This window comes from Bubalus bubalis, chromosome 1 (assembly GCF_019923935.1).
Source record: "Bubalus bubalis isolate 160015118507 breed Murrah chromosome 1, NDDB_SH_1, whole genome shotgun sequence".
NCBI lineage: Eukaryota > Metazoa > Chordata > Mammalia > Artiodactyla > Bovidae > Bubalus > Bubalus bubalis.
Genome location: NC_059157.1, coordinates 101,307,221 through 101,320,670, shown reverse-complemented (window position 1 = coordinate 101,320,670; position 13,450 = coordinate 101,307,221). Strand labels below are relative to the sequence as shown.

At 43.3% G+C, this 13,450-nt stretch overlaps 1 protein-coding gene across 2 annotated transcripts in view; it reads right to left on the bottom strand.

Annotated features, from left to right (window-relative positions):
- The window catches only part of NECTIN3 (nectin cell adhesion molecule 3), a 148,754-nt gene extending 140,522 nt beyond the window's left edge, over positions 1-8,232 (bottom strand). The window contains exon 1 of one of the 2 annotated variants that reach the window (XM_006073960.4): positions 7,835-8,232. In XM_006073960.4, coding sequence (XP_006074022.1) covers positions 7,835-7,994 — 160 coding nt within the window. In that variant the 5' untranslated portion in view covers positions 7,995-8,232. The remainder of the gene's footprint in view (positions 1-7,834) is intronic. The other variant, XM_044941671.1, reaches the window with a different exon arrangement.
- Between the last annotated feature and the right edge of the window lie 5,218 nt (positions 8,233-13,450).

Below are 13,450 nucleotides of genomic sequence, written 5' to 3'. Positions count from 1 at the left end.
ATATAACAGCCAACCTATTTAAGAAAAAAAAAAAAACTATTAAACTATTAACTTCCTATTAAAGGAAACCAAAAAAAGTAAAAAAAAAAAGGAAATATTATAACCTCTCCTATCTATAGAGTCACAAGTATAATTAAATATCTCACAGCTACAAAATAATCATCAGAAATGCTGTCAATTCTTTGTCATTTAAACCAGTTATGAGCTGGTTTGTTCTTACATTAGTTCAGTTCAGTCGCTCAGCCGTGTCCAACTCTTTGCAACCCCATGAATCGCAGCACGCCAGGCCTCCCTGTCCATCACCATCTCCCAGAGTTCACTCAAACTCACGTCCATCGAGTCGGTGATGCCATCCAGCCATCTCATCCTCTGTCGTCCCCTTTTCCTCCTGCCCCCAATCCTTCCCAGCATCAGAGTCTTTTCTAATGAGTTAACTCTTCGCATGAGGTGGCCAAAGTATTGGAGTTTCAGCTTTAGCATCATTCCTTCCAAAGAAATCCCAGGGCTGATCTCCTTCAGAATGGACTGGTTGGATCCCCTTGCAGTCCAAGGGACTCTCAAGAGTCTTCTCCAACACCACTGTTCAAAAGCATCAATTCTTCAGTGCTCAGCCTTCTTCACAGTCCAACTTTCACATCCATACATGACCACTGGAAAAACCATAGCCTTGACTAGACGGACCTTTGTTGGCAAAGTAATGTCTGCTTTTGAATATGCTATCTAGGTTGGTCATAACTTTTCTTTCAAGGAGTAAGTGTCTTTTAATTTCATGGCTGCAGTCACCATCTGCAGTGATTTTGGAGCCAAAAAAAATAAAATCTGACACTGTTTCCACTGTTTCCCCATCTATTTCCCATGAAGTGATGGGACCAGATGCCATGATCTTCATTTTCTGAATGTTGAGCTTTAAGCCAACTTTTTCACTCTCCTCTTTCATCAAGAGGCTTTTGAGTTCCTCTTCACTTTCTGCCATAAGGGTGGCGTCATCTGCACATCTGAGGTTATTGATATTTCTCCCGGCAGTCTTGATTCCAGCTTGTGCTTTATCCAGCCCAGCGTTTCTCATGATGTACTCTGCATAGAAGTTAAATAAGCAGGATGACAATATACAGCCTTGATGTACTCCTTTTCCTATTTGGAACCAGTCTGTTGTTCCATGTCCAGTTCTAACTGTTGCTTCCTGACCTACATACAGGTTTCTCAAGAGGCAGGTCAGGTGGTCTGGTATTCCCATCTCTTTCGGAATTTTCCACAGTTTATTGTGATCCACACAGTCAAAGGCTTTGGCATAGTCAATAAAGCAGAAATAGATGTTTTTCTGGAACTCTCTTGCTTTTTTGATGATCCAGCAGATGTTGGCAATTTGATCTCTGTTCCTCTGCCTTTTCTAAAACCAGCTTGAACATCTGAAGTTCACAGTTCACGTATTGCTGAAGCCTGGCTTGGAGAATTTTGAGCATTACTTTACTAGTGTGTGAGATGAGTGCAATTGTGTGATAGTTTGAACATTCTTTGGCACTGCCTTTCTTTGGGATGTTCTTACATACCATACCTCAAATTCCAGTTTATTATTCCACAATACTACATGGTACTTCTTTCCTACTGATCTTAATTAGCAGGATGAATATTGGGCAATTAACAGGGCTGCAAGTAAAATAATCTCCCTGGATGCAATATTAAAGAAAACATGTAAAACTCACAATATAAGTATGCAATACAATATCGTTTCTGAAACAGCTATAATACCTGCTGCTGCTGCTAAGTCACTTCAGTCGTGTCCGACTCTGTGCGGCCTCATAGACGGCAGCCCGCCAGGCTCCCCCGTCCCTGGGATTCTCCAGGCAAGAACACTGGAGTGGGTTGCCATTTTCTTGTCCATATAATACCTGCAGTATAGCTGTATCTAGACTTACAGGAGGCAGCCATCACTAAAATTTTAAATTAATGACCTATGCTGTAATAAGTGAGCCATTTAGGAAAAAACCTAAAAGTCACCCTTGATAAAGACTCACAACAAATTTTATTTACATAAATAATTAATCAATATCAGAGCCTAAAACAGAAAATCGTAAGTTTTATAAACTCAAGAAAGGATATGGGTTCAAGATAATTTTAGATAAAAATATAAAAGGTAACCAAAAGTATGACATTAATGGTGCTGAGATTTTTGGATCTGAGTTTCTGACACACTCATTACTTACTTAAAGGTTCTTTGAATTTAGCCTATATTTACATATTAATAGCCATTATTAGGGCTTCCCTGATAGCCTTAATGCAGGAGTACGCCTGTAATGCAGGAGACCCCAGTTCGATTGGGAAGATCCTGGGTTGGGAAGATCCCCTGGAGAAGGAATAGGCTACCCACTCCAGTATTCTTAGGCTTCCCTTGTGGCTCAGCTGGTAAAGAATCCACCTACAGTGTGAACCTGGGTTCGATCCTTGGGCTGGGAAGATCCCCTGGAGAAGGGAAAGGCTACCTACTCCAGTACTCTCGCCTGGAGAATTCCATGGACTATATGGTTCATGGGGTTGCAAAGAGTAGGACACAACTGAGAGACTTTCACTTCACTTTGGCTATTATTAATTAAATGCCACATCTTTCACAAATCATGTATTCAGTATTGCCAATTTTATGAGGACTTTAATAGAGTATAGACTATGCCATAGGAATAAGTTATTTACTCACTAATTTTTTAAGGGGTAAGCAACAGAATACCAAAATACTCCTTTTTAACAAGCATATCACAGCCAGCTTCACTTCATTCATTTTGAAATAACAGGCAATAAGCCATAAGTTTTGTTCCTTAACTATACAGATGCAAAATGCACCTCAGTGTTGCTGAATCACTTTTATATATATATATATATTTTTTTTTTACACACACATATATACGCATAAGTGACATAAACAAGGTAAAACAGTAAATACACCCATACCCACAAATATATTATTGACCAGCTTTTCCCAATTCCTATTTTGGACACTATAGCTAAATGCAAAATTTGCTCTTTTTTGCTTCCTTTTAAATTTGGGTCACTTTGCCATTATATCCGTCTTAGAAGCAGGAAGATTGATATGGGCAATATATATCATAGGCTCCAACCTGATACCACCAGTAACTTGCTAAAGTAGAAATGAAATTATGACTCCATCAACTGCACATTTTTGACTCTACACTTTTCAATATAACCACTAACATTCTAAGTGACCACACAGAACCGCCAAGTCCTAAAACACATTGTACATCATTATGGGACCATCCAACTAGATTCCATACAATTACACAACTGGGTTAATTTCACTACATCCTAACATTCTGAAAACTGGTCTGTATACTTATCTGAGGTAAATTTAACAAACACTTCAAGAGCACTGACTGGGCTATACACTCAAAATAAAGATGAAAGTATAGAAGATGCAATCAAGTTGAAAACCCAGTTATTCAAGTCATCAGGGTAAAATTTAAGAATAACAAATACCATGTTGGTTGGTCTTTGTTGTTTAGTAGCTAAGTTGTGTCCAGCTCTTTTGCCACCCCGTGGACTACAGCCCACCAAGCTCCTCTGTTCATGGGATTTCCCAGGCAAGCATACTGATGTGGGTTGCCATTTACTACTTCTCTAGGGGATCTTCCCAATCCAGGGATCGAACTCACGTCTCCTGCATTGTCAGGCAGATTCTTCGCCACTGAGCCTCCAAGGAAGCCCCTAATAATAATATGAAATAAAATAAATGCTAAAATTTGAATGTATATTCCATGCATTCTGCTATTTTATTTTCTTTCATTTAATCCTCACAAGAACTCTATAAGCAAGTTGATATTACCCTTTTTTGAAAAGACGAGAAAACTTAAGTTTACTGAGGTTAAATAACTTACCAATGATTAACACAGCTGTAAGTGACAATCTTTTTTCAGATTCAAACTGCCTATTTAGTATCTTAACCATAAAGTGCAAAGAGCAAACTTATACCACCTACCACAATGACCTATCTCAATAAGAAAATCTGACTCAACTGATTTTTTCTTAGGTAACTCTTTTTTTCTCAGTTTACACTAGTATCTCTACATAGTTGGTTAGGTATTCCTCTTCTGGGTAATCGACAGTACCTCATGCACAAATCTATCATAAACACCAAGCTGTCCTATATCAAAGTCACTCAGTTGTGTCTGACTCTTTGTGACCCCATGGGCTGTAGCCTGCCAGGTTCCTCTGCCCGTGGATTTCTCCAGGGAAGGATACTGGAGTGGGTAGCAGTTCCCTTCTCCAGGGGATCCTCCCAATCCAGGGATCGAACGCAGGTCTTCTGCACTGCAGGTGGATTCTTTACCATCTGAGCCATAAGGGAAGCCCTACAACCATCTATTTACATTACATCTATTATACTGCTGTAAGCTCCTTGAAGCCAGGACTCTGCCTTATTCAGTGTCCTCGAATGTCTAATAAGTGCCATGAATAAAGAAATTTCTGAAAGTGCTGTTAAATGTTCCATCATCATAATAGATTTTTTCCTTCTATAACCTTCTAAATATCCATTTAAGATAAAACCTTGTTGAAAATGGGAAGAGCTGGAACTTAGGTCAATAGTCTATCTTCTCTCTCATCAATACCATATCCCTGCTAATATTCTCTGTCCCTCAAGAAAAATACTGGAAGGGAAACTAAGATAAACCTCATCACATATGAATTGATCATCGGCATCATAAAGAAATATGGACTTCCAGATTTAAATAAATGATGTTTATCAAGTCAGAAAATGTTGAAAATCTAGTCCTCTTAACCTTTACACCTATGATTTATCAGGCTTAACACACATACATATACACACACAAACTAACCGCGACGAGTGAGAATTTCAGTTCTTCAAATAGGACAGATAATGTACACCCTTCAAAAGAGCAAATCTGATTAATTTTTTATAGTTTTCAGAATATCATGTCTACTAGTTTGAATATGAGGGGTTTTTTATAGCAGTAAAATTAGCATGACATAGAAATGATATTATGCTAATAGAGGATACTCCAAGAGTTTAGCATAGTTAAGGCCATGCTATATGTAACCAGAATATCAAAAATAGCAGCAAAAAGAAAAAAATAATCTATATGTGGTAAAAATAAGCAAAGCATTCTAATTAATAAATCATCATATAGTCCTCTCTTTAAAGCCTAAAAATCTTCTCATTTCTAACACCTTCCAAAGCACTGTAACTCAACTACACTTCAATAAAATTTTATAAATAAATAAAACTAAACTCAAACATCAGTACATGCCAAAGCTTGTAAGTAGTACTATGAATGTTAAATCAATGCACAGGTTACAAGAAGAAATTTCCATTTCCATACTTACTGCTGCTGCTACTGCTAAGTCACTTCAGTCGTATCCGACTCTGTGTGACCCCATAGACGGCAGCCCATCAGGCTCCCCAGTCCCTGGGATTCTCCAGGCAAGAACACTGGTGTGGGTTGCCATTTCCTTCTCCAATGCATGAAAGTGAAAAGTGAAAGGGAAGTCGCTCAGTCGTGTCCGACTCTTAGCGACCCCATGAACTGCAGCCCACCAGGCTCCTCCGTCCATGGGATTTGCCAGGCAAGAGTACTGGAGTAGGATGCCATTGCCTTCTCTCCATACTTACTAAGTATCCATAAATTAGGACAACTGTGCCCTATTCAAAGACTTTATTCTAAAATAAAGGTTCACAGAAAAAACTTGTCATAAGGGTTCACAAATTAGGGTGTTATAACACTGTAAGCCAAAAAAAGGAAGCTCTTTAAATGAGCAGTGCACAGTAATACAAAGCTAGTGTTTGTCTCTGCAACTACAAGCAGAGATGACTCTTAAAAACTTCAATTTACACCTCTCTAAATCACAGTCCATTTGCCTATACTACTTGAATTTTCAGGACTCTAAAACGTCAAGCACATTATTAAGGAGATTTTTTTTTAAATTCTTTTCTTCTTTCATGTGAATTCCAAAGTGTTTCTTCAAAAAGTAAATGACACTTTACTTTCACAATAACTATGAAATTATTACCCAAATTTAATTTTTCTTGTATTACCTGTACATATTACCTTGCTTCAGTCTTCAATGGGGCTTTGCTTAGCTAGATAAACCTTTACTGGAGGTACAAATATTCTTAGTCTTTAACACAATCTGTATCAGAATAGTAAACTGTTAACATCCTCCTCCCATTTTCCTCCCACCCAAATATATTCCACAATACTCCTTATTGCAAAAGAACAGTACACAAAATTCAATCCAGAATCTTGCATCAATATAAAGAAGTAACAGCATTAAGAATTGTGAAAAAAAAAAAAAAAGAATTGTGTCCTGAAACCAAACACCTGGGGTGTGGGACTACAGAAACAACGTAGATTAGATAACATGCCATTTATCATACTATACTCTGTAAATCAGAAACTGTCATTACAGTGCTTTAAACGTGACAGTGATTTGGTAGTGGAAATTCTCAGCCTATAAGGGGCACTCAATCTCTTGAAAACTTTGCCTTCCTCATAACCAGCTACCCCGACACACCGGCACGGTACAGGGGTATATTAGGATTCTCTTCTAAATTAAACCATCCAAGAAAACCGCACACATCTCTTCTTGTAGTAAATACTGCTAAACTTCCTGGTTTCTTTTTAAGATTTCATTAAATGCTGACACCCAAGAGCAGATTTATGTACCAGAAAAATGTCTCAGGTAAAACATGCTTTGAGCAAAGCCCAAGTTTTCCTCTTCACTTTCCTGCTAAGTGGGAGTCATCGAATGAATAAAGTCCTGCTGTGTTTCGGTATCACCAAAAGACAGAGCTAGTCCCCAGAGCTAGACCGGTGGCCTTAGTCTCCCAAATCGCCGCCTTCCATTAAGGATCACTTAAGTCCACGTCTCTCGCACGAAACGGAGATATTTATTTAACGATACTCTTTAATAAGTAGGCTTCTAGTCTCTGATGCCTAGGAAGTGAACTTAGAATGAGACCACCTCCCAAATGTGACAGAACTGTAACAGAACATGTGGGAAGAACGGCAGGGAAGAGGCGCGGGGCTTATTTTGACCAGAACAGCCGGGGCACGGCCAATGCAGTCAGGTATTTTACACATAAATCAACGTCCTGAAGACAAATTGGCTCAGCTAAATTAAACATGGACAGTGAGACAGACGTCCCACAAACTGGAAGGCAGCGACAGGCTCAGTGCAAAGCGATCCAGAGGCTGCCAGGGCAGAAAGGGGCCGGAGGGTCGAAGAAAACTGTAGGGGATGCTGCAGGGTGGGCTAACACGGTGCCTTCTCCAGGGTGGAAGGAGAAGCGGGGTGGGAACCCAAAGGCTTCATTCCGTCGTCGGTTCTTGTGTTCCTAAAGGTACCTAGGCTCACAGCTCAAGTTACACCCGGGAAAAAATGAGGCGGCAAACGACCATCCCATCACCTTAGCGCCAGCACAGAAGTCCGTGCTCCCGGCTTCCTCCGCGAATAAGCGAGCAAGTAACGGTCCCGAGAGCAAACACCGAGGGACCCCTGCAGCACCGAGCACTCGGCGTCCGGACAGAGAACATCGTAGCCAAACCCCGATCCGCAGCGTGGCGAGCCGCGCGGCCGCGGGGGAGGGGAGCGGACAGTCGGCGCCTCACTCGCCAGCCCCGGCCCTTCCCCGGCCTCGCCCCGGGCGCGGCGAAAAGTTTCCAGCCAAAGTCCACGGCACCCGCTCGCGCAGCCAACCGCCGAACACAACCGCCCTCCGCACGAGAGAACGGCCCGCGCCGGCCCGGCCGCGGCACAGGGACACTCGGTCGCGCCTCCCCTCAGCCCGCGCCGACAGCCGAGGTTCACCTACCACAGAGCCAGGAGAAGAACAGCAGCGGAAAAAGCAGCAGCAGCAGCGGCGGTGGCGTCGGGGGCGGCAGCAGGAGCCCTGCCCCGGGGGGAGAAGCGGAGGAAAGTTGTGCTTTGCCGCCTCCGGGACACAGTGGAGCCGGCCCCGGGGTCCGCGCCATCCCCCACCCTCCCCCCGGCCCGCTCGCTCTCCCGCCGCCCGGCTCCCCCGGCCCCGGCGCCTCCGGCTCTGGGCGGCGGCGGCGGCAGTGGCCGCGGCGGAAGGTCCGGTGCGCGCGTCCCTAACTCCCAGTTCTTGAGCCGTCGCCGCAGGCTGACACTCAGTCGAGCGCTCGCGGTTGCTTCGACTCCGCCGTCGCCGACGCCACTGCCGAGGCTGAGGCGGGAGCCGCCCGCCACCACCGCCGCCGCCGCCACTCCCCTCCCCCCCACCCCGGCACCCGCCCACTTCGAACTCCTGGGAACTCGGAACGCACCACCCCGCCCCGCGCGGGAGGGGGAGAGGAAGCTGGACCCTCAGAGCAGGAGCAGGGACTCGCCCGCCCAACCCGCGCAACTCGCGCTCCCGTCTGATCCCAAAGTGCGAGCCGCGACTCCTCCCATCCCGCCCTCCTACACTCGCTCCTCCCCTTTCAAAAAAAAAAAAAAAACACCCAAATCTCTTTTCTCCTCTATGATAACGGGGTTTCTCCCAAAGCAGGGCTTTAAAGAGGACAGGAATATCTGGAATAGGTTAGTAGGCCCCGCCCCTCGCGTTCCTGCCTTGCCCCCCCTTCTCAGCCTTTCCAATGGTCTCGCCCACTCCGCCCTTCGCGGGTCCACCGCGGCCCTAGCTCGGATAGAGGCGGAGGGCGGTGGGACGGTCGTGCTCGCAGTTCGGCTATCCTGGGCGGCTTTCTCCCTCTGGCGGGGACCCGGAGGAGAGAGGGGGTGGGGAGAGGAAGGCACGATGGGGCTGCCCTTCCGTTGCCCTGGCTAAAGGTTCCTGTCTGGGAAGCTGGACGTATTCTGCGGGACTAGTCATCTCCCTCCTCGCCGGGGCCTGGAAGGAGAGACTTTCTCCCTCCAGCTTCCCGGGACAGCTGAGCTCTCCGAATCCCTCCTTTCTTCCCAGCCCCACTTCCCCCTTAGCCCGCCGAGGCACGTTTGCACAGGCGTTTTTCTTGCCCATTTCTCTCGGAGGGCAGTTTGGTGAAAGGGTCAACGGAGCCGGGCAAGGAGAGGAGCCCCAGAAGGTCTTTTCTCGCTCTCGTTTCTCTGGCCGCCCGGCTGTCCGCTGTCCTCGCCGGGCGACTGGCAACAGGAGGCCGTGAATTTCCCTGATCGGAGCGCCTGTAGTGCGGTGCTGTTTTTCTTTGGTTTTGTTTCATTTGCATGTTCGCACATGTGATTTTATTTTCGTTGCCTGTTTTCCTATGAACTGATCGCCGGACAGTGACCTCGGGAAATATTAAATATTTGCCCGTAAAAGGAGTGTCTGTGATCCTCCGCGACCCTCCTTCATCCCGGTGGCTGCGCACCCTGGCCTCTTCATTTGCCCGCCACTCACTGCCCTGGTGGCTTAACCTTGGAGCCACGGCCACTGGCGGTTCTGCGGGGATGGTGGGCAGTTTCCACTATCCCGCGGGGGGCTGGAGGCGAAGGACACAAATCCTCAATCCTGACACCATTAATTTTATGTTGGTCCTGCCATCGCCGCCGGATAGCCACATATGTGCTCCAATAAGAATAAAGTCAAAAAAGGATTTGGCCGCCTGTCGCAGCTAAACTAATGATTATCTCTCGCCAAGATCACGCTGTCCTCCGCGTTCAGTCACTAGGGCTCCCCGACCTCCATCTACTGACTTAACGTTTTACTCACCTCCAAGACTACACGCAGTTCTACCCACTGCCCACCGCTCTTTTTTTCTTTCTTAACTTCCGCCTCCCATCCTGTCTTCCAGCGCTCGGTTTAAAGACCTCTTTTCCTCCACCCCCTTTTCTCGCTCCCTCTACATTCCTGACTGCCTCTGTCGTCCCCTGTAAGCCTGTCTCCTGCAACCACTCCTTTCCATCACCTAGTCTCAGAATGGACTTAAGAATAAACCCTGTCCTGCCTCGCTCCAGGAGATGCCCTGATGATGATCATAACTGACTAAATGTAGCTATTGTGACATTCCTCAGCTGTGCTGACACCACCGTTTCCCTTGAGAAAAAATTCCCCCCTATTTTCACATTCCCTAAACCTAATTTCACAGTTAAATTTAGACATAGCCCACTGCGCCATGACTAGCTAATTATGTTTAGATAGCACTTTAACACGTTGTTGGTACTCAGTTAAATGTTAAACAGCCAGAATTTTAATTCTGCTAGCCAATTCTTTCCCCTAGTCTTTCCCTGATAGTTCCAGTCTCCAGATAAAAAGTAATTTGACCAAGATTTGAAAACACGCCAAAGACTTAATATGGGGGCCATCATGCAATTGCTACAGAGACCATGAGGGATTAGGCGGTTTAGTGCTTCTCAAAGGGATGATACGGAGCTTTAAAGAATATATTTCCTCCCTATTTTGAGAATTGGATTAGTATGCTATGATTATATTCTCCTCTGACCTAAAGTGAAGGGAGCATGGAAGACCAGTATTTTATAAATGTAATATAAAATTGAAAAGAGCACCATGCTGGTGTTTTATGTGCATACATGCATTGTGTTTTAATAATAATAATTTGTTTTAATACACCAGCTTCAGCCAGAGATGTCAAAGCAAGAAAGTTTACAATTACTGTTATACCTCCTTGACAACCAGAGGAACCTAGGCACGAAGTTTGCAAACTCTACAAGCCAGGTGTGGTGGTCTCACCACCAGAATCAAGTTCTTGCCTTCGAGTAGACACCACTGACCTCCAAAGATTCCTTTTAAAAAGTTGAAAACAAGTAGACTAATTCAAACTTCTACTTTCTATGTATCCAGTCTCAAATACATTCCTCTCAAATAAAGACATACCCACCTTAAGTTTTCCTGTAGGAAATTATTACCATCTACAGAAAAAGATTTTACATTACATGCTACAACTCACTCTTTTCAAGGACCAGAATTACTGTTATTTTTCTTAGAGCCTTTAACGTAAGAATATAACTGGGTTATAACATTTTCAGATGTCTAGCTTTGCAGGTAAGTTCACTTTTATTGTTTGAATGGCAAACTGGTTAAAGGAATACTTAATCATAGTTAGTATTGACATCTCTGGTACCACTGAATCCAAAGTATTCATGTATTTTCCAAGAAAAAAAAATTATCTGAACAAAAAGCAACATGATTCTAATGCCAACAGTGATTTCATTGTTTTGGATTAAGAGCACTGATGGTATCCATCCCACTTTCTGCCTTAAAGACTGTTGGCCAATTATCAAGGTTGATTAACTCTTAATTAAAGAATGAAGTTTGACAAAGACATCAAAGGCATCTTATGTACGGTTTGGACATTTTACATTTACTCAGATCATCCAAAGAAAAAGTTTGAGGCTAGAATTTCATACCTGACTCTGAAAGAGGAAATATTTTTTTAGTACAGGTAAGCTATTATGTACATACCTCAGCTAGTTCTTTTACCATCAGCAATTTTTTTATAATCTGCTGCATGAAGTATAGCATTTCTCTCAGTGGAAGAGATGAGCAATGCTTTGTGGAATGTTTGAATTGGTACTATATTTGACAGTAAGTTGATGTTACCCAGCTAGAGTCACAGTCGTCTATAGCAGAAGTATGCAAATAGTTAAACTGCAAATCCATTAAACAAAAAAGTCCACCCATTTTTATCAGATACAGCCATTTCCTACTGAAAAGATCTTCAACCATACTGCTTTCTTCCGGGTTTTTACTGTAATTGCACCCTGTCATTAAGATCTTCCATGACCACCCCATATGAAAGAGCTGCCCCCACCTCCAATCCCTATTCCCCCACCACACACACACACACACACACACACAAAACTTGCTTTATTATCTCCATTGCACTCATCATCAGACACATTGTATTTTTATATGTTATCTTTTTTCTATTTATTAGAATGACAGTTCCACAAGGGTGGGCAGAAACCTATTTATTTTTTCACTGTTGAAACTCAACCACCTTGAAAAATATCTGCCATATACCTCTCAGATTGGATGATTGAATGATGCCTATAGTGACAAACATACTCAAGTGTATGTCTAATGGCAGACAGACTCAGCAGAAGAATATTAATTTCTTAAGGTCTTGAGTATATGACCATGTTGAGTTTTTCAAGCTGCAAGATGGTTACTTTAAGTGACCATGGCTTAGCATTCTTGATTTAATTGTTCTTAGTGCTACTTAGGGCTTCCCTGGTGGCTCAGTGGTAAAGAATCCTCCTGCCAATGCAGGAGACAGGGGTTTAATCCCTGGGTCAGGAAGATCCCCTGGAGAAGGAAATTGCAACCCATTCCAGTATTCTTGCCTGGGAAATCCCATGGACAGAGGAGCCTATAGTCCATGGGGTAGCTATAGAGTCAGACACAATTTAGCGAGTAAACAGCAACAGTACTACTTACTAAGCTATCATATCTCCATTCCATATTCACACTTAATACTGGGGCTGGGGCTCTGCAGACATCCATCTCCTTTGCCAGCTGGCTTCTTGATAGGTTCTATCAATAGAAGTCATTGGACAGAGGGTAGTAGGTGGGAGCAGGGGAGAAGACATGTATTCCCTTCTGTTTGCTTCCTGCTCCTATCAGCATCACCTCAGTAGTAATGGCCCATCAGCCTGTCATCAGCAGTGGGCTCCAGCCTCCCATTTTTATGCTGTAAGAAATCATCACAACACCTCAGAGTTACCCACAAAAGCGAGGCTATGCCCAGTTCTCAAAGGTCCATGCCCTAGACAATAGGACCTGTCCTCTGAGCTTCTTAGTTCTAATAACCCAGAATTCTCCCTTTGCTTCCCCAGCCTTAAGGTGGTAATAGTTTCCTACACTACATATCTGAATCACCTCAGTGTCCCCCTTTTTGGTGTGGAGCACCCTTTCGCCCTCTGTGCAACAATACCCTATTATTAAGTTCTATAGGCAACATAATATAGTTTCTGTTCTCCTGATTGAACTTCGGTTGATGTTCAGTTTTTCAGTGACTCTTTCCTCAAACCTTCCCTTATAACAGTTATTTTTCTCTAAGTCAAACTGTTTAAAAGTATAGAGCCTACCTACATCAATATGTCAATTAATATAAATAAAAGCAATAAGGCAAATGAGCAAAATTTCTTCAGTTTCATTGACAAGAATCCAGGTTAAGCAGAGGTGGGTTGAAATTAGTAATTTTGGAAGTAATTGTGCTGGTGTTTTTGTCATGTAAACATATGATTTTATTTTTGCAATTAATGTTCCTGATCTAGATCATGGTGGAAACAAATAGAAATTTCTAATATTAGGTGGTTAAGGAGATTTCTTTATTTTACAGAACTTGATTGCCCTTGAGGATCATTATGGAACTAAAAGATAAGAGGATTGTTTGGGAAAGGAAGAATTGGACTTCTCTCCTAAACCTACAATGAAAACATACATTTCACAAAGCTATCTAAAGGCTAATTCTATTAATATTAATAATACACAACTCTTTTGTAG